The sequence below is a fragment of the Serinus canaria genome, chromosome 17 (genome assembly GCF_022539315.1).
Source record: "Serinus canaria isolate serCan28SL12 chromosome 17, serCan2020, whole genome shotgun sequence".
NCBI classification, from domain to species: domain Eukaryota; kingdom Metazoa; phylum Chordata; class Aves; order Passeriformes; family Fringillidae; genus Serinus; species Serinus canaria.
In genome coordinates, this window is record NC_066330.1 from 2,040,780 (window position 1) to 2,062,092 (window position 21,313).

The window sequence follows — 21,313 nt, forward strand, 5'->3', positions numbered from 1 at the left end:
GCATTTGATGAGTGAATTTGACAGTTAAAAATCTTGCCTTGCCTCCAGGAAAGTGGCAGATGAAAGGCCAATTTTCCTGCTCACAGCTCCTGGCACAAATCACCTTGGTTCCCAGTAAAACTGAGAAGAGAATTTGATACAAAGTACAGTTGCACACGTTTTTATTTGTATTGAGGAGTTGCCCAAAAGCAGCACGTCCAAGAACTTTAAAATTACTGTTTTCCCTCTCTCTTAGGAATATCTCAGTCCAGGACATTTAAGATGTGGAAAGAAGATATTCAGAGATGATGCAATTTTTAATTTTGGCTCTGTGAGTATTTGACTTTTTTTTTATCCTCCAAACTTTCTAAGAAGCAGAAGAAGCTCACACTGTGTCCAGTAATAACTGGATATAAATTCAAACTGCAGGGAGCAGTACGTGGAAATGCTCAGTGGGACTGTCTAGACAGGCCACCTGTAAACATTTCTGCTTCTGAACTGGTGGCTGGGTGAGACCTAATTTTCTCTTTAAATGACAGGAGCATGTCTTGTTTGCACAGGTGACTTGTGACATTTAAGTTCTATTGATTTTTAGTGAGCCAGACTGCAAAAAAGGCTCCTGAAGACCAGTTATTTAAAAATAACACATGATTAAATATCAAATTGCAGTCACTAGTTTAAAAAAAAACCACTTAATCTTATTTGTTATCTCTGTTTCTATTCAGAATTAACTATCCAGTATATCAGTGAGATCAGTAATATACTTCAAATGCATGTATTTAAATTTGTACAGGTAATTAGCCCTGTGTAGGATGGAGGTGTGCACAGATCCCAGTGTCAGGAAGATTTACCTTCCCCACGTGGCATGGCTTGACTTTCACAGCAGCACCACGTGGGGGAAAGGTATATCTGTGTCTCCATCTGCTTCCACATGCAAAGGATGTTGGCAGATTTCTGCAGGACAGGAGGAGATGGAAGTGACATGGGAGTGATTTTAGAGCTCAGTGCCAGCCTTGGTGCCTCATGGTCAGAGAGTTCTGAGGCACCAAAGAGCCCCCAGGATTAATCCCAGCAAACATGGAAATTCTTGGAATAATCACTGCTTAGGTGACTCATCTGTATTATGAAATGGAAATTATTTCAAAGCACATTCTGTCCTTCCAAGCTCGCTGTGGATTCTGGACACCAGAGCTTTTCTCTCTGAATTGTACACAGTGTTTTTCTGTTCCTTGCTTGTTTATGTCTGTGATGTGCAAGTCTCCAAATGTTCCAGCCTTTGAATCCCCAGCCAAGAGCTGTAGTGCTTCCAGAGAAGCTCGAATTTCCCTGCCCCACGGCTGCAGTGCTCCCAGAGGCCAGGCAGTGCCAGGTGACTGCTCTGCCTCCCTGCTGCTGAGGCACTCAGAGCTGAGTGCTCCTGCCCACGTTTATCCCCACTTTTCCAGAAAAAAAAGGATCTGCCTGCACAGATCATCTCTGAAAGCAGGACTCTCTAAGGGCAATTAAATAAGTTTGGGCATTGTACTTTTATTCCTTTTTCATGTATTTCCCTTTGAATAAGGAAACTCAGCAGGTGCCATTCAAATGATTCTCCCTGGGTACTCTTGGCAGGCCTGAGTTGGTTGAATTCCAGAATTATAACAAATCTAAGGGTTAATACTTTGTTATCCTATAGCTCTTTTAAAAATACCTATTTCTGTACATTACCTTTGATTTTTACTGTTTTTTAGACAGCTAAGCATCACAAAATGAACTCAATTCTCTTTTCATTGCAACCAGAAATTAATCTCAATGACCCAAGCTGGTGAGTGACTTGAATAGCCCAAATTCCAGCCTGTTATGCACAGTGACATGTGAAACTCACACTCTGCTCGGGGCTGAAAGCTGCTGGGCTGTGCCAAAGAGCTGTGACTAATTTAGGGAGAGAGCCAAAGGGTGCCTTTCTCTGGCCATTGTTCCCCAAGCAGGGAAGAAGTGATTTTGTGTGCAGAATCCTCCAGGACATGCCACAAGCCCTAGGTATTCCTACTCAGCCAAGTGCTCTGCCAAAAATGGTGTGGAATTAGGAATACCTGACAATTTTAGAAGAGGAATGGTAAATCCTTATTGCAGGTTACTGTTATACTAGAATTACTAATATTATTACTAATATTATTATTACTTCTGAATACCTCCATAGTGACTGCCATAATTCTCTTCTGGCTGACCCCAACACATTTATTAAATACTAGGGGGGAAGAGAAAAATGCTCCCATGAGCTAGAAGGGTGCAAGCCCAAGTTAGCACATAATTTTTATTTTGTTATGATGCTCCACTCTCATCTGAAATGATTTGGAATGGGAGAAATGTTCACTTCATCACAGAGAGTTTGGGCAATGCAAAGCCAAAATTCTTCTCTGTATTTGCACAGCAGTGTGGATGTTCAGTGTAAGGACAGTCCCTCTTCTCAGTAAGCAGGTGGAGCAATACAAAATCCTTGAATAAAATCCTTGGTAAGATTCCTTTCCAGTTCACAACTCTTTTAATAAACAATATCAAGCACCCATTTCCACAAAGGAGGAGCTGTGCAATCAGCTGGCAGGGCTCTGCAGGAGATGAGGGAACACAGGGGAAGGAAATCCATCTTTTCTTTTCAGTGGAGATTATTTTGTCATTCAAAAAAATCACTGTCTGGGAGCTGCCAATTTGGTGTCCATCCATGGTGGGTTCTCACTTGACCCTGCCTACAGAGGCCTATTTTCAGCCTGTGTAAATGGTAATGTTTAGACATGTCTCCCAGCAAAATGTGTTCTTAATCTCCTGCTGAATTCTTACATCAGAACACACAGAAATTTAGCATGGCTGTCAGTTATTTTCCAGTAAAACACCCACCTTTTAGCAGTTACATATGCTTTCAATTCTTAGGATGTTTAATAATGTTTTCATCTCTAATTAGGAAAAATATCTGGGCTTGGCTCTTTTATTCTCCTGGGAACCAAGAGTTTGCTTTTGCCAATTCCTGGATCATTACAGAATTCCAGTCCTTGTGTTAAATTTTGCTTTTCAAGTTCTGAATGAACTTGGAATTTGGATACATGTTTAAGCAGCAACCGATTTCCTGGAAAATACTAAACTGGATTAAACACCACAACTCTCATAAAAAGAACATTCAAGGGTAGAAAACAATAGCAGAGAGATCCTGTAAAACTTGCTCTATTCAACCCTTTCTTTTCTATCCCAGGAAATATTTGTTACTCACAGGGGGTTATTTATAAAATGGTTATATTTACCCACATTCAGAGTTAGAAGTCACGAAATGCAGATTATTCCTAAGGTGCTGTGGCTCAGACCATAATTCCTTTGTTTATTTGCTACTTGACAGCTAAAAGGGGCAATTTCTTTTGCAGACAAAGTAAACAAAAAGTTATATTAGACACACTTTAAATCAGCTGAGATATTAAACTCCCAAAATTGGGATTTACAGTGGAAAATCTATTTTCTCTTAAGGGCAGCAGCCCCACTGGTGCCAGTTTAAAGGACTCCAGAGCACACAGAGGTTCAGAGCTGGGTTTAGTGCTCTGAGGCTGGTTCCAGGGAGCCCTGATATGGCCTTGAATTGTCTAATTTGGCTTTGCTGGAGGAGCCCCAGCAGCACACTGTTACCTCTGGCAGTTCCCTGCAGTTTGTACCATGAGGAGCTAGAACAAATCAGTGGCATTGAAATTATTTTGGAGGAACCACACTTGATATCTACATCTGCAGATAGAGGATTTCTTCAACTGCAGCACAAAAAAACAGTGGGAAAATTGCTTTCCAAAGAGGAAATGTGTCAGGAACACCTCACCCATCCCCACTGAAGGAGATGCACTGTGCCAGTTTGTACCTGCTGAAAGGTGAATTGCAAAATACAAACATCAGCTGAGGTGTTGGTGACAGGCTGGGCCTAAGTGGCAGCTGAGACTGAAATCATTCCTGTGCATGGCTGAGTCTGGCTCTGCCAGGCTCTGATTAGCCAGGTTTCCTTCATTACTTATAAAAAGCAATATGCCATAAAAATGTCATTTTCACTGCTTAAATCATAACATTTTCCATTAAAACCTTCTGCCATAAGGTCCTGGAGGATATTCATCCCCAGGCTCTGACAGGGAGGCAGGAATGGGTGTTCATTTCCAGCAGCAGTGAATTCCAACAGTTTGAAGTCACCAATCTATGTAATATTAAAGGGTGGCCTTTTTTTCTAAGCTTCTGTTTTGGTCAGGAATCTCAAAAACAAGGTAGGATCAAAAGCTTCCTATGGAACCATGAGGGATCAACTTAATCCTTGACATAATTGAGCAAGATTCCATGGATTTATACCAGCAGCTGAGGGCGTGTGCCTAAACCCAGATGAGCTCCTGCCCTGTGTCCCTGCTGATCCTGCCAATCCCCATGCCCAGGGCTGAACTGGGATTAGTCCCAGCCCAGAAACACTTCCCAGGGCTTTGAAACAAGACATTCATGATAAGAAAAACTGTTGGATGTGACTTTAGAGAACCAGATTTAGGAAATTCTGCGTTTCCTTCCAGTCCCTGTCTTGCCCCAAGGAACCCCAGGCTTTCCTTGTGAAACCTCAGCACAATTCCTGCTGCCCTCCAAAGCCAGGCTTTGGTTGTTTTGGTCCCTGTGTGCCTCCTCCTCTGGCTTTGGGGTTCCAACACCCAGTTTGTGATTCAGATGTTGGACGTGGAGCTACAAGTTTTGTTTCCTTGGCTGGATCCCAAGGACGCTGCTGGGAACATGTCTGGGATTTTGGGCTCTTGGGTCCCATCCCTGGCACAGCTGCCAAGAGGTCTGGCCTCAGGAGAGAGCTCCTTTTATTCAGGGGTTAAATAAACACTTCCCTGTTCCCCTATTCAGAATACAGGCCTGTTACTCTTTTACCTGCTTTCCCCACTTCCAGCTGTAATCTTTCATTTAGGCTCCTCCTATGCTTAAAATTCATTTTCCTTTCTCCTTGAGAATCCTCCTTAAAACATTTTGGTTTGTGAGCCCTCAGGAGTTTTCCTGCTTGCTGGAGCAGTGTTTTGCTGAGGGCTTTGTTTTCCCTTTACAACATGGATAAAGAGAATTTGGTTTTCTCCTTGTGAAACCACAGATAACACTTGGAGCTTCTGTGTTCCCTGGGTGTGTTGCCCATAAAATACAGGTACAGATGGACATGTCAATGGTGGTGTGGAAATTACTCAGGATTATGAATCACACTGAAAAATACCATTGGAAAGCTGAGCCTGATGCTGTTAGTCATTCTGCAATAGCAGAGGGAATTATGGGCTCAGTAGTGGAGAGATGCAAGTTAGTGCAGAGTCAGTCTCTTTCTGCTTCTGACACGTGGGAAACATCTTCAAACATCTTTATTTTTCACTGTTATTAGCAAAATGAGCAGCTTCTGAAAGGGTTAAATGAGATTTGCCATAACCTTCACTTTCCCCTCAGTTCTTGGCATTTATGAGAATTAATGAAGATATTAAATAAATCTGATGTTTCCTTTTTCTGTTTCCACTAATTAGTCCCCGTCAATCAATAGAATATCCACATTTTCCCAGCTGGTTTAGAGTCAAAAGATATCTGAAACTGAACTTGTTTTTTCATGTCACATCCAGAGCTTTGGAAGAGTGTTTTGGCAGGCTTCCCCGTGGGCACAGCTCCCATTCCCAGAGTTCTCTCCAAGGCATTAAGAATGGAAAGAAGCAGCTCAGAATTTTCCAGTTTAGCTCAGGCTTTCTGTACATTAAGAGAAACAGAAGCACAACCACAAGTACAGCAAAACCCTTCATGTGGCCAGAGAGCTGAGCTTCAGCTGGGGAAACTGGCACCAACTGCTCCGTGCTGGGCTCACACACTGCAGCCCACGTTTGTCCTGCTGTGGGGGACAGTGACTGAGGCACGAGGCCACCAGGCAGCTTCTCCACATGAAGAAGATCTGCCTGGTGGCCTAAACTCAGAGGCAGCCTCAGAAATCTCCAAGTGAGTTACTCTGAAATACTCCTGCTTGTAGGAAACCATCAAGGCCACTGTGATAGAGAGGAATACTTTCATTTTCTCTCTGCTCTTCAGGGTGATTCCTTGGCTTGGCTTGTGGAAACTGCTTAATGAGTGATTGAAATAAGCCACACACACATATGTATATAAATAGTCTATTTTTGGGTGCTTTTCTCCTGTCAAATGTTGGAGAGGTGCTCCAGAGCATCTATTCTTTGGAGGAAAAAATTCCTATGATAATTCTGTCCTACAGAGAATATGATCTGGGAAAAACCCTGAGGGAGAGCAGGGATGAGGAAAATAAAATCAATTCCTGATGTCTCTTTGAAGGTTACAGTCCAGCTTTATGAAACCTGCTCTTGCAATGAGAGCTGGGCTGGTCCTTGGGGTAGCACCATAACAAAGCAGAGCTACAACTGGTAGTAGGCACAGACAGATAAAACTGAAACATGTAAAAAGATTTCATTAGAGACAGGAGGTTGAATTGTGGCAAAGCTGAGGGGAACAATAATCAGATTTAATGATTCTTCTTTTTCTAATCTTGAATATGTGGAACCTCCCAGACACTGTGTTCCATTCAGAAAACAAGTAATAGTATGGAAGTTAGTATCAGTGCTCTGACCAGGCAGGAATCTTGACTTGAAGCACTGAGCTCCAGTTCCTAGAAGTACTGGATCTCATGGGCACTGGGTTTGCTTTTACTAGCAAATTTTTCTTCCTGTGTTTTACCCATTTTTCAGGTTTTCCTAGAACAAGTGCACATTTCCAGCTAATTTATACTCATTGAAAATCATGTTTTCATGGAAGGAGACATCCCTATCTTAAACATCTCTCTGAGATTCAACTCTTCTTTTGACTACAGTCTTTAAAACCCAGAGCATCTGAGCCTAAATTCCATTTTCAATGTCCTATGAAATTTATAAGCATTAAAAGTCTCAACACCTTGGCTTGTTTTTGAAAGGTGATATTAAATATAGGAATATATTCCCTTATGCACTTTTTCCCTAGGATGTAAAATGGTCATTCCCCCTAAATAGTAACACAGTGCCCTGCAATGCTGAGCTCTGCTGGAATGGCTCTGCTGTAAAACTCAGCTTCAAATTTTAATCTCTCTCTGAGCCACATCCTGTTTTCAGTTAACTGATCTCATATGGGGGAAATTTACCACAGGAAATCTCTCTAGTTTGGAAAGTACCAAAACCTTATCTTTAGTTTCTTTGTGTAATTCAGCACCTTTGGAGACAGAGGTGCAGCAGAATCACAGAAACTTTCAAGAAGTCTCAAAGCAAGAGGAAAGGAGTGAGTTAAGGGCACAGGGAAGAGGTGGAGCTGCCACTTCATCCCTGAACTGACGCTGTGGTGTAAAATTGATCATTCTAAAATTAACATTTTACACCTCTTTGTATCCCCAAAAACCACATCCAGAAATCTTTTCATTTCTGAAAGAGATTTTAACTCACATCCTGCCCAGGCCAAATTAACTTAGGGTGAATTTTAACAACCCAAACGAGAGCAAATGGGTCAGGCCGAGGCCTCAATGGGGCTGTGTCATACTTTCTTCCTAGCTTTGAGTTAACACCCAGCCCTGATGGCTGTGAGCTACAGATCTCCATCAGATCAGCCCAGAGAGGAGAGAAGTGGAGCTGAGGTGTCTGTTCTGTCTGTCTGTGCACACCCAGCGGGGGAAGGTGCCAGACTCAGGCAAACGCTGCTCTAAGGAATCCCTCAGCAGCCACACACCCTCAGAACCTGCCATGGTGGCTCCTGTCAGGGCAGCAGGCACAGCCAGTGAAGCACCCAGGGAAACACCTCTGCTTTTCACTGATAATTCTGAACAGGGCCTCAGCCCCAGGGATACTCCCCACAAGGAAGAGTGAACAGATTTGCATGTACAACTCTTTTTCTCTCTCAACTCGAGAGGGTGGCAGGCCGTGGCAGGGGTGAAGAGGACCTCCTGCTGATAATGAAACTTCGCTTTGTAGAATCTTTCCTGCAGTCTAAGAAGGCTTTGTAGGTTTTGCTGAACTCCTGTGTGCTACCCCGGGCTGCGTTGGAGGGTGAGGCCCAGCGGGGCTTCCCCGCCGAGGTTTCCCGGAGGCTCCGGCGGCTCCAGGCTCCCGGAGCCGGGCAGGGGCTGCCCCGGGCAGCCGGGGATGTGGCGCTGTCACCGCGCTCTGGGCACGCCGGGCTTTCTGTCCGAGTCCCCGGGCACCACGCACACCGGGCACCGCTCCGCTTTCAGGAACCAGCCGCCACATGCTCCATTTCGGTGGCCCGGGGGAATTCGCCTGGCGGGGCCTTTCCTCGGGCAGCTCCCCGTGCCCGCGGCCGGGACAGCGCCGCTGCCCCGAGCAGGGGAAGCTCCGCTCCCGCCAGCCCCGGGGCGCGGCTCGGGCTCCCCGCTCCTCCCGGCCGGAGCGAGGCAGCATCGCCGGCAGCCAGCCCAGCCCCCGGCCACGGCCCGGGTACCGCGGTGAGAGGCCCGGTACCGCGGTGAGCAGCCCGGTACCCCGGTGAGCAGCCCCGGTACCGCGGTGAGAGGCCCGGTACCTGCGGTGAGCGGCCCCGGTAACTGAGTTGAGAGGCCCGGTACCCGCGGTGAGCGCCCGCCCAGGTACGGGAGAGGCAGGGATGCAGGGAGGGATGGAGGGGAACGGGAGGGATGGAGGGGAACGGGAGGGATGGAGGGGAGCGGGCCCCGCTGCGGAGAACCCCCCGGACACACGGGCCCGGTACCCGAACCGCGAGGGCTGGCCGGAGGTCCTGGCCGCTCTCCGGGGGGGGCAGAGGGACCCCCGGGCCGGAGCGCTCCGTGCCGGGGCAGCGGGCGGGGGGAGCCGTGAGCGCTCCGTTCCCCCGGCACCCGCTCAGACACCTTCGGTTCCGTGCCGTTTGTGCTGCCGGCTCTAACTCGGGGCTCTGGCAGGCCGGGCAGCCGCTGCGGTCACTGCGGAGCTCCCGCTCCGATGCTGCAGAGGGAATTGGCAGAGCCAGGCCACGGAAAACGCCGCTGGCTCCCAGACAGAGCCTCCAGCCCGGGCTGTGCCCTGCCCACATCACGGCGGTCACACCGCCAGCCCGGCCTGCCCACGGCAGCCTGCAGTCGTTTATTTTCAGATTTCTCAGTCAGCGTGACTGTGGGTAATACTGAGACAGGTTATGGTGTGTCAGTGCTGTCATGGGGAAAAAAAAGCTTTATGAAGGGATTATTATAATCAAACTGCACCAGTTCCCTGGGTGAAAACCTTCCTTGGACTTCCCAAGAGACACCAGAATCAGTGTCCCACTGCACAGCAAACCAAACCAAACTGAATGTGCACAACACCTTGGCACGTGTGGCTCCAGGTAGGCCTGGCCAGAACACAGCATCAAGGGCTTGTGGCCTTGGGATTTCCTTTGTCATTTCACCACAAGTCTTATGACTTCAGGAAAGTCACTGTCAACTCACCAGCTGCTCAGTTTCTGTGTGTATGAAGTGAAATCACGAATTTTGAGAATTGATGTGGTTGGGGATTTACTCTGCAGAAACAATCCTGTGTGGTGAGGACTGACGGGACTGTAGCTCATCTTTCTGCAAGCTAAAAACTCTTGAAAGAAAACCCCAACCCACCCTTTTTAAGACACTTTTAGGTCTATTTTTGTGTTGTGTTCGAGGGAAATTTTAAAGGTGCACAGTAATTTCCTGCTGGTGGCAGGTCAAACCCCTCTGTGACATTTGGTTGTGCCTGTCACTGCAGACCCAGCCAAGCACAGCGAGGTTCCTGCTCAGCTCTGGGGCTGTTCTGCTGCATCCTCTCACATCCAAGTGAGTGTGTGCCGTGCTCCAGCTCCTGGATTTTCTCTCCTCTCGGCCAGAGCTCGCTGCAGATGGCTGAGAGCAGCCCCAGGAGCCTGCAGGACCCCCCCAGCTCTGCCCCTGATGAGAACGAGTTCCCCTTCGGGTACCCCACCAGCATCTGCGAGGACGTGCCCGGGCAGAAGTTCCTGTGCAGCAACTGCCACAACATCCTGAAGAAAGCCCTGCAGACTCTGTGTGGGCACAGGTACTGCTCTGCCTGCCTCACCTGGATCGTCAGGTAGGTGCTGGGCTGTGCCCTGGGCTGGGGCAGCCCCGGGGCTCCCCGGCCTGCTGGCATTCCCTGCTGCAAGGATTTTCCAGGGGCACTGCAGCAAATTCCCTGCCTCCTCCTTGTTTCTGCCATGGGAGTCTCTGGGGCCTGGTGGACTTTTTCTGTCTGCGATAAAATAACTCTGATTGAACCTTGAAGGCTGACTTAATCCTTCCTTGGCACTTCACAGGCCTTTGATGAGGATGTTTTGGGGTTTGGGTGAATATAATGTCATATATGTGTCTGTCTGGGCAACATGGGCATTTTCTGTGTTTTAAGAGACTTCAGTTTTCACTTTCTCTTTCCTACTTGGAGTTCTTGAATCATTCGTGGGATAAATTGCTTTCCATCTTTATTCCCATTTGTGGTTCAGGCTGCCCTCATTTTCCTGAAATACAGATAAGATTAATGGGCATAGTCCTGATCTTGAACAACAGAAGAGCAAAACTTTTTTGACACCAGTGTGTTCCAGAATTGGCCTTTAGTGAACAAGGATTCTGAGTGGAAATCACAGTTTTCATGGGTTTCTTTGTGTCAGTGCCTATACAGAGACCTCCTAAACTGCAATGCACCAATGGATTTGTATTTAATTTTTCTTTCTTTTTACCAGAAACAATAAAAATGCAATTTGCCAGAAATGTAAAGAGGAAGATCCCAACACTTTAGGTGAGGAAAGCCTACTGGCAGAAGAAAGGGTAAGTTGTAGTTCACAGATCATTAATTTATCAATAACCATTCTCTGTAGTCGTCATTGGACTGGAGTTCAGAAGGGAATAATATAAAATGCAGTAGCAGCTAGTTACACATTTTAACTTAAGCTTTAATAACTTGGACTTCCCAGAGTCTGTGATTTTTAGAAGTGCAATGGCAGCCTCAGGACTTTCCAAATCCAGGTTCTGCAATGTAAAGTCCCAAACTCTTCCATATGATTAACTTTTTATTGTCTCAAAGTAAGTGCTGCTTTCTACTTGTAATAATATGTCTTAGCTGTTACTTATTATCCTCAGGAAGTATTTTAATGGATTTTCCAACTTCATGGTTTCTTGTACCCTTCAAACATGAAGCTGAACATAATAATTGATACAAACGATGCCCTGGCCAATGTTTCATCTGTGATTTAATGGTGCAGATCTCTTCTTGTGTGATTTTCCTGGCAAATTGCTGTGCTGTTCTGTATCCCAAATGCAAACTGGGCCCTAGGGCCAGTCCCAGCCTGTCCTTTTCCCTCCTCTCTGATTACATGCAGGGAAATCAACAGACACATCATTTGTCTACATTTTTTGAGGGAAATGAAAACAAATAGGCAGCTGACAGTGGCATAAAAGCCAAAGTTTAGAAAGCAGCAAAATAATGGATCTGCTGCTGATGCTGAACTTGGTCATATCCCAGAAAAAAAAACCAAAAAACCACCTCAATTCTGGAATTAATTTCCCAGAGACAGATTTCCTGCACAAAGAGGTGCAGCTGAGCCCCTCTGAACTCTCTGTGCTGTGCCTGTCAGGTTGGGGTTTCTCTGCTGTGGGATTCTCCCCATGTTTCTGCAGGTGGGGTTTGGGAACTGACCCCACCCGGGGCTGCCTGGCAATCCCTCTGCCTGCTGTGTGCCCAGGCTCCAGCAGGGCAGGGGATCTGCCTGTGCTCGTCATTCCCAGCAGACGCTGGCTGGATTTTCAGCAGCTTTGAGAGGTGTTTGTAAATACTTTCCTGCCTCTATTTGTAAAGCTTTCCCCTCTCAATCCTTGCTCCGTGTTATTCCGTGTGAAATCTGCATTTCCCTGCAGACCACCCAAAAATGCCTTTACTTCTTCTCGTGCCAGAGCCCCTCTTTCAGGGCAAGGTGTAATACTAAAGTGTGCAGTATTTCATCCTTACATAACACCTGTACAACACCAAAATCTATGCAGTGCAAAGAACAAACCTCTCTCCCTTCTGGTTCAGATTTTTCTAGCACACGGTGCCTGCTAAAGGGAAGCAGCCCAGATCTGAGCAGTGCTCTCGGTGCAGGGACTCTCAAGTCCTCCGTGCAGCACGTTTAGGAGGTGTTAATGACCCCGATAATGAAATGCGTTCATTAAGGAACCCCACAGTCAGGGTCCTGTCAGCACATGGCTGCGTGTGAAATATTTCAGGCTCCTGTGAAAAGAAATGCGAAATAAGAGCTGGAGTTGGGCTTATTTTCAGTAAATTCATGTCGTGTCAAAGAAATTATTTTTGAGTGCTAATAAATGAAGTATTACATAATTATTTGGGCTTCTACTACACTAAGATTAACTTGCCAAGTCACAGAGTCTTATGTAGCACAGTAAATTTTAAAGAAATTAAAGATTTATCATGGTGCGGATTTCTAGCACCCTGTTCCTATTCTAAGGGTGCATCCAAAAGTGTTTTCTCACCAATGTTTTTTTATGGCTTTGTTTTCTCTCCAGGCTTTTGGTGATGCTGCCATTAATAAAGAGATTTCTGAGCTCAGAGTCCACTGTGTGACCCTCGGGTGCAGCTGGTCTGGTATCATGAGAGATTTTGAAGTATGTTCAAAGAGAGTTTATTCAGATTAACATGGGGTGGGGACAATGAAACCAGGATATCAGCAGACACAAATTAATGCAGATAATTAGAACCAGTGGCAGTATTGATTTATACCAATGTTTTTGTCTAAAAATGTGCTGTTAATCTGTGGAGGGTGCCCTGCCCCTGGCAGGGGGCTGGGACTGGGTGATCTTTAAGGGCTCTTCCAACCCAAATCATTCTGTGCTTCTGTGATCAGCTTTAGTAGGGCTTTGGCCAAATCCAGAACATTCTGAATGAAACTCACATTGCACAAACTGACATCAGGTTGATATTTTATCCAGTGGTTTCCTTTTTATTCAAATGCAAGGCTGCTGCAAGCAGGTGCTGGCAGGGCAGAGCAGCTCAGTCTCCAGGACACTGTTCAAGCAATGTCCTTGGCATGTTTTATTGGAGAAATAATTCCCTCCTCTGTCAATGTATTGATTGTATTCATCATTCTTTTCAGACTGATCTGAAATGCCTCAGTTAAAATGTTTAAAAGGAAAAGATTTGTGGATCTGCCATGCAAATCTGAGTAATGAATGCAAGGGAGAAAGCTGGGACCAGGATCATGTTGGCTTTCAGCAAAAGCTCTAAGGGGCTTTTTGAGGGAGACCTCATGTTTGAATTTACCAAATGCTGTTTGGTTTTGGTTTTGGTTTTGAGATTTTTTTCAAAATTAATAATTAACCAAGAAAAGCCCCAGTAAAGCTGGTGAATTTTTCACCAGTAATCTCAGTAACTTTGTGCAGTAGGACTTTTTACCCAAGTTTAGGAGAAATGCAGGTCAGAGCCCTGGGCTGCCAGAACAGTGACTGTTTCTAGATAAATGTGAATATCTATTTCTAGATAAATGTGAAGGAGCACTTCACGTGTCTCTTTACAACTTTTTACTTCCAGGAGCATCAGAGTTTATGTGAATATGCTTTGATCCCTTGTCACACTGGCTGTGGGCACGTGGTGATGAGGAGGAAGCTGGCAGATCACTTGGAAAATGGATGTGTCAATAATGTGACAGTGTGTCAGCAGTGCCAGAGCAGCCTGGCCAGCTCTGAGTGCCAGGTAAGAACATTTCTCTCTCAAATAAAGGCTTTTTATTGATGCTTTCAATCATCTGTGGTGCCATTTTCCCATCCTGATTTCGTTGCACTCAGGGAATATTTAATTTTCTGAGTTTGATCATTTTTCCACACGTGTGTTGGGGGGAAAATGGGTGTGGTAATGTGCTGGTGATGTGACAAAGTGCCCTGGTGCTCCCCTGGCTTTGGGCAGCCCAGGTTTCAGCTCCTGCCTCAAAATGAGTCCTGGTGTGAGACAAGAGAAAACCAGAAGAGCACAGACAGCAGCAGGGAGGGGATCTTGAAAGTTTGAAGGCTGAAGTTTGTTCAGACTAAAACTACCCACAGATGTGTAGGGCAGGATTCTGTCAGATATTATTTCTATGAGATCTGACCAGGTACAAACCTCCAAATTATCAGCAGTGTCCACAGACCAGGAAAATCTCACTCTGAATCTGCCACAAACACCTCAGTGCCCATTCAAACATATTTGCTTGATTTTTTTAATGTTATTTTCTCAAAACAATGAATATTGTTGCCTCCAAATGATTTCAAGAGGATAATTGCCAGCCTTGCAGTTGGGCACGGTGATTAAAGAGCCACATGAGAGGAGGGCTGTGAATATTTCAGAGGTGTAAATGGTTCTGTGAGTCCAAAGTGTCACAAATTGGTGCCTTTCAAATACTGAGCTGAGAGATTTATAAGGAATTCGAGTCCTCCTGGGGGAAGAATGGAGTGCTCTGCTAAAATCTGATCCTTAGGCCAGCTAGTCCTGGATGCTGAGAATTTTAAACTTTCTGTGCTGAAAGGCACAGACCCACAGGAAAATTCGATATTTGACCTGAGGCTGTGGAGAAGGCTTCCAAAATGGATTGATAGCACTGGGATTCCAGGTGTGGAGCTGGATTAAAGTGTGTGATATCACAGGGTGGGAAACAAGTGCTTTCAATCCCGACCTCCACAGAGGTAGAAAAAAGAAGCCATGAGTGTGAGTAGTGTGCAAGGGTTTATATTTGAGTTATGTTTGAATTTGAATTTATATTGGAGTTTCCCGTGCTGTAACCTATGTTCATAAATGTATATAGCTGTAAATATTTGAATTTCCTGTTCTGCTGGTCATTGCTGCTTCCTGTTCTGTCACCCCCTGCTTGTCACTGCATGGGTGTGAGTGCACATTTTTGTGTGTGTGCACATAACTTCGACCCTGGCAACACCTGCACATTGCCAATCTTGTATCCAATACCCCAGGGTGACCTTTAATTCCATCATTAAATGAGGTACTGAATGTTTTCCTTGTTTTAATGGCAGGAGCATTCATGTGAAGGCAGTTTATGCAAGGAACAAAAACCTGTGCAAACAGAAACGGCATCAAAGGAAAAGGTGGGTGAAAAATGAGGGAGTGCAAGGCAGCTTTAATTCAATTAATAAAATTAATTAAGTTATAATTAAATTAATTAAAAATTAATTAATAGATTAAATAAACACCTGAGAACATCTCCAGATCCAGCAGTTGTTCCTGGCTGCTCTTTACACCCCAGCAAAGCCCTGCTGACTGCCTTCCCTCCCCTGCTCCCACAATTATCTGCACTAAATTATCTTCTCAATTAACCTTGTAAAATGGGCAAACATCTGTTTCCCCTCATAGCCTGAGTGAGAGCCACCTGACCAGGAGTGTGCTGTACAGCATTTCCAGCATCTTTGTGAGGAACTGGGTGATCCCTGTGCTCGTTCTGTCATTCTGGGCTCTGGGAGATGGACAGGTGGACACCTCACTGCCAGGCTGTGTGCAGGAACTTGCTCTCCACCACACTCTTAATTGATTTACCACCCACTTCCAAAGCTGGTTGGGCACTGGAAGCTGTGGAATTACCTTGACTTGAATTAATCTGATTTATAGCTGCTGGCTTTGTGGCTTAGGTGTTTGTAGGGAAATAAAAGAATTCCCTTCCATTGGTTTGGATTATTTCCTCTGCTTTTTTTTTCTTTTTTCCCAGCAGAGCCACTGTACATCCTCAGCCAGCAAGGATGGCTGTTGTTTTTCTGAAGTTGGCTGTGCATTTAGGGTGAGTGAAACAGGTCCCTGCAGGATGTTCCCCCCTGCTTTGGACATTCCCTTCAGGGAAGTGTCTCCCAAAACAGAATCAGCACTTCTGCTGCCAGCTGACAGAGCTGCACCTGCACCTTGCAGTGTTCCACCTCCCAGGGGGCTGAAGGGTGGCTGGGGTGGCCGTGGAGGGGGCAGTGACAGCTTTGTCTCTTCCAGGGCAGCAAAGAGAAGATCCAGGAGCACGAAAAAGCCGCGGTGGGGACCCACATGCTGCTCCTGCTGCAGCACATGAGGCAGCTGCAGGGAGCCCTGTGCTCCAAGGGCTTCTCCCCACGGCCAGAGCTGAGCTTGAAGAGTGCAGGGAAAAGCATCTGTGAGCTGCAGATCCCAGCAGGGCTGGGGCTCAGCAGGGATCCAGAGCTGGACTGTTTCCCTGGCCCTGAGGATGAGTCTGTCCTGCAGCAGCTGGTGAGGGAGAAGGTGATTTCTGAGCTGGAAAATAAGCTGCACGTGTTTGAGAACATTGTGGCAGTGCTCAACAAGGAGGTGGAGAGCTCCAATTTGGAAATCCTGGCCTTCAGGAGACAGAGTGAACTGGACCAGAACATAATACGGGGCCTTGAGCTGAAGGTAAAAATGACAGCAGGGATTGTTCTGTAGACAGCAAATGCTGGCACACATCAGGGGAGCTGGAGCAGGGGCCAGAACAGGAGTCTGAGCTGTGGAGGGCTCAGTTCTGGACACATATCCAGGATCCTTTTGTTGTTTGATACATTTTCAAAGGTGGATCTCTCATATTTATTCTCTAAATCCACGTTTAGGCAGTGAGATCCTCATGAGAGTTTTGTGTTAGTTTGCTGTGAGCAGGCAGGGGAGCTGTTTAATTGCCTGATCCTCTCACAGCAACATTTTGCCTGGAGGCCCCAACAACATCTCTGGGTATGTTTTGACATATTGCTGTCACTTAGAAAGGAATCAAAGCAGAGCTCCCAGAACATGAGGACTCCAGAAGGATGCAGCCACCCCTGCAGCACAGCCTGCAGCAGGGGGAGGCTGAGGACTGGTTTTTTCTCCCAGATTGCAGAGCTGCACCAGTGCCTGATGCAGAAGGATGCAGGCCTGAGCAGCCTGCACAAGAGCCTGCTGTTCTCTGAGCAAGCCTCCTACGATGGCATCTTCCTCTGGAAAATCACCGAGGTTGGCAGGAAGCTCCAGGACTCTGTGACTGGCAGGACAGTCAGTTTGTACTCCCCAGGTAAAGCACGAGATGGAGATGTGTGTTCACAAACCCCAACCCTTCAGAATCCCCCCCATTTCTCCAGAACTCTGCTCCTTTCTGCTCGTGCCAGCAGGAGCATCTTTGAACAGCTCCTTAAGCCAAGATGCTGTTTGTGCAGAGATCTGGAATCCAGGGCATGGGATGTGCTTTTCCAGGGGGCTGTGCTCGTGTTTGGGCTCTCATCCTGCCTGCAGTGGCTCCATCCCTCCCAGCCCTCAGTCTGGTGCCTGCTGGCACCACTGGCTGCAGCTCTTTCCCATGTGGAAGTAACTGGATTAGGTAAATTACACTTGTGTGGCTAATAACAGGTCATTTTCACCAAGGTTTGAGGCACTAAAAGGATTCCAACCTTTGGGTTTTCATTGCTTGTAATCTCCAGGGGTTGCTGATTTGTGTGTTCTCCTTCCTGTGAGAGCAAGCCACGTCACACGTTGCCTTTTCCCATATGCCAGAACACACATTATGCCTTATTTCCCCCCCCCAAAACCAGCCTTACTAATGAAGAGTTCTGATTTTCAGCTTTCTACACTGCAAAATATGGCTACAAGGTGTGTCTGAGGGTGTACCTGAATGGGGATGGGACAGGGAAAGGAACCCACATGTCCCTGTTCTTCGTGGTCATGAAAGGCGACTACGACGCTCTGCTCCCGTGGCCCTTCAGGCACAAGGTGAGAAGGAAACCTTTCCACATCTGATCCCAGCCCAAAGTCAGCACTAGGTGACTCTTTCCCTGGAGTTCTGTGGGAGTTGAGTGCTTTTCCACACCCCTTTCCAAAGGTGAGGAGCTGCCCTGCAATCCTGGGCAATGATTTGTGTCTGACTGGAGTCCCTTGCAGGGAGAGCTGCTCCTGCTGATATCCCAGACTTTGCCAGGCAGGATTTTCACCACCAGAAGGTGGTGTTTGGAATATTCCAACCTGTGTCCACCTGGGCTAAAGCCCACATGTCTTCTCCTGGCCCTTGCTGAACACAGGAAATATCAGTTTAGGAGGGAATTGTGATTTGGTGCCTGCAGGCATCAGAGGGGTGAGGTGAGAGTTCCACTTCCAGAGGTGCCACAGGTGCCTGATGTGCCACAGGTGCCTGATCCTGGTCTGGTTTTTCCCCTAAGTGAGATCTGATAATGGCAACAATGGTTAGGAAAGCAGTGAAACCATGGCAGGGCCTTTGTGGGGTAATAATTCTGTAAACCTTTCCTAGAAATAGTTTTACTGCCAGTTAACAGCCAAAAAAAAAAAATAGAAATAAAGTTCCCAGTCCTTACTGTATTAATAGATTGCTGCAGATCTTTCATATTTGAAGCTGTAGAACAGTGAGTTAATAAAAGGGCTAATGAGGTGGGGAGGTTCTATACTGATATTTAGGCTGTGTCTTTTACATATCTGTGCATGGGCAGCTGAGCTGGTTCTTCTGATTCCAAAGCACAATAACAGAATAAATGCAATGACTGTAATCAAGCCCAGGGGCTGTTCAGGTTGTCAGGAAAAAGAGACTTTGGACTGTGCAGTTCTCTACCAAGGAATAATTCCTTACTTGATTTAATTTAATTTCATTTTATGGGTAGCAAAGTTTTAAAGACTCCATCTGGGAGTTCACATGAACCGACCTTGCAGGTTGGAAACGTTTGTTACAGTTTGTATTTAATTACCAATGGAGCACCCAGCTGCTTTTGCAGCTCTTCTGTCCCTGCTTGGTTTGTTTTCCACCCCAGTAACTCCTCAGTGCCACATTCTGTTTTTCAGGTGACATTTATGTTGCTTGACCAGAATAACAGGGAGCACATAATCGATGCCTTTCGCCCAGACCTGACTTCTGCTTCCTTCCAGAGGCCAGTGAATGAGATGAATGTGGCCAGTGGCTGCCCCCTGTTCCTGCCCTTGGCCAAGCTGCAGTCCCCCAAACACGCCTACGTGAGGGAGGACACGCTTTTCCTGAAGTGCATCATAGAGACAAATTAGCAGGTCCAGAGGTGTGGCTGGCTGGGGAGGTCACCTCTGAATGACATCAGATTGTGAGGAAAAACCCCTCAGTGTGAGACCTTGTGTTAGTTTGTGTGTACACAAAGCCCCAGAGCCTGAGCCTGCAGCCCCTGAACCCAGTGCCATGCCCTGGAGATGGCCCAGGGCAGCAGCTGCTGGCAGGGGATTGCTCACCAAAGCAGCCAGTTCTCATGGGGGAGGTGTCACTCAGGGGGGAGGTGTCACTCATGTCACTCGTGGTCTAGGTGTCACTCATGGTCTAGGTGTCACTCAAGGGTTAGGTGTCACTGATGGTCTAGGTGTCACTCATGGTCTAGGTGTCACTCATGGTCTAGGTGTCACTCATGTCACTTATGGATTAGGTGTCACTCATGTCACTCAAGGGTTAGGTGTCACTCATGGCTTAGGTGGCACTGTCACCCCTGCCCCACGCTGCTGCAGAAGGGGCTGTTCCTCCTCCCTGGCTCTGTGGTTCTGGGCAGGGGCTGGGGCTGAATTCCCTGAATTCCCAGGTCTGTGGGTCCTGGCAGTGCCCAGCGGGTGCAGCTCCTTTCCCAGAGCTCTGGGTGAGCCCCAGGGAGGGATTTTGGCTGCTCCCCAGCAGGACCAAGGGCAGGTTCCTCCCTCCAGCCCAGGTCAGGTGTCTCTGTGCTTCCCCAGGACCTTGGAAGCCAGAGCTTTGACCCTGCTGTGGGCCCTTACCCCCAGGATTTATTTCTTGCAGGTGATTCCAGATCTCGGTTTCTGTGCTCTGGAAGGGGATGTTGAGTTGCATCGGCAGGCAGGGACCAGGTTGCACTGTGCCTGGGGGAGTTACCTCTGGGATTTCCAGAGGAGCTCTGGGGCTTTCCCACTGTGGATACAGAGCTCTGCCCCAGGCAGGGTGAGGCCCTCAGTGAGCTGCTTTAGTGTCCAGTCACTTCCTGCACCTTCAAGGCAGGTGACTTATTAGAAATTATTGATTTTTTTTTTTTTTTTTTTTTCTTAATGTGCTCTGATGTTTCAGGTTTTTTGCACGCTAAAATAACAAGTAACTGCTAGAAATGGTTTTATTCTTCTTGGGTTTCCTAATAGAGGGAAGGAATGAATAATTTTTTTATAAGCAAGACAAACTTGGGGCTGTGTGGATGCGTACAAAATCTTTCAGTTCTGTCTTGGCAACAGCCTTTAAAATAATTAGTTGTGATAAAGCATCACATTTCAAAAACATCCATCCCATAAACAAATATTTATCAAAGTTTGTTTGGGAAGGAACTGGATATTCTGTGTCTTTTCCTCTATTCCACCTTTCAAATGTTCTTTCAGGGACAGAGCACTGGAGTAATTTACCTAAACAGATCATGCTTTTCCTCTCTGCATCACTTTGACAAGTGCTGTATTTATTACAATCATTCATATTTTCTTATGATTTTATTTATTTCCTAAATAAAGCTCACTAACTTAAGAAAGGATTGGTATTATTTTTGCTGTCAGATAGGCAACTGAGCAGCTTGGAGATGTTGTAGAAACAGCTGAGCTGTGCTACACTTTTCCTTCCTTGCTGTTTCCTTTCCTTCTTTCTGGGGAAAGGAAGGTCCTTTTGGAAATGCCCAGAACATCTTTGTCTATTCCCCTCAAACCTGCCTAGCTGGGAGAGCACTTCCAGGCTCTTCAGCAGAGCCCACAGACAGAGCTGAGTTAAAAACAAAGACGCATATGGATCAAATCCATGCTAAACAAACAAGCAGACACGAAACCCGATGCGCAGTGCTGCTCCTTTCAAAGGCAGAGGGCAGCCCGATCTCAGCCTGGTCTGCTCTGACAGTGCAGGCACCCTCGGACCCAGGGCTCTCTCCCGAGGGCATTTCCACCCCTGGAAGGGCTCCAGGAGCCCGAGCTGCCCTGCGAGGCTCGGCCGGGCCGGAGCAATCCGCGGCTCCCCTTTCCAGGCTCGGGGCTGCGCTCCCAGCCCGGCCCTTCCCCATTTTCATCTCACACCTCCGGCAGCAGAAGCGCCTCGCGGGTGGCGCTGAAAGGAGCTGGAATCGGGGCGATATCGAGAGTTCTCTGATCCAGAGAATCGTTCCTGTGTGATTGGGTCTGGATCAAACCAAACGAGGCAGAAAAATCCCAGAGACGTTGAGGGAGTTAAATCAGCAGCATTCGCTCTGTGTTTAATGGCCAGGTTGGCAAAGAGACAAAATACTCCTACAGCTAAAATGGTCTGAAATAATCAAGGACAAGGTTTGGAGGGAACTTTTTTTTTTTAATGGACTAATAAAGCTGAAAAAAAAAAACCCAAAAAACAGGCAAATTTTTTGGCTTATAAGCCCTTGTTC

General features: G+C 46.7%; 1 protein-coding gene across 7 annotated transcripts; it reads left to right on the top strand.

The window, feature by feature from the left end:
• Positions 1 to 97: 97 nt before the first annotated feature.
• Positions 98 to 20,396, top strand: TRAF1 (TNF receptor associated factor 1). 7 transcript variants are annotated; one of them, XR_007778975.1, is made up of 12 exons: positions 98 to 310; positions 9,832 to 10,052; positions 10,696 to 10,780; positions 12,512 to 12,610; positions 13,533 to 13,694; positions 14,999 to 15,070; positions 15,685 to 15,753; positions 15,954 to 16,367; positions 16,815 to 16,992; positions 17,536 to 17,684; positions 18,759 to 19,276; positions 19,313 to 20,396. XR_007778975.1 is itself a non-coding variant. In XM_018917599.3 (11 exons), the coding sequence occupies exons 2-11, from the start codon at positions 9,844 to 9,846 to the stop codon at positions 18,972 to 18,974; spliced, it is 1,653 nt and encodes a 550-aa protein (XP_018773144.1). In that variant the 5' UTR covers positions 98 to 310; positions 9,832 to 9,843; the 3' UTR covers positions 18,975 to 20,396. The 7 variants fall into 7 exon arrangements, 3 of the variants coding, with proteins under 3 accessions (XP_018773144.1, XP_009091821.1, XP_030087195.1); XR_007778976.1 differs by having other exon boundaries at positions 18,759 to 19,258; positions 19,295 to 20,396; XR_007778977.1 differs by having other exon boundaries at positions 18,759 to 19,240; positions 19,295 to 20,396.
• The last annotated feature ends 917 nt before the right edge of the window (positions 20,397 to 21,313 follow it).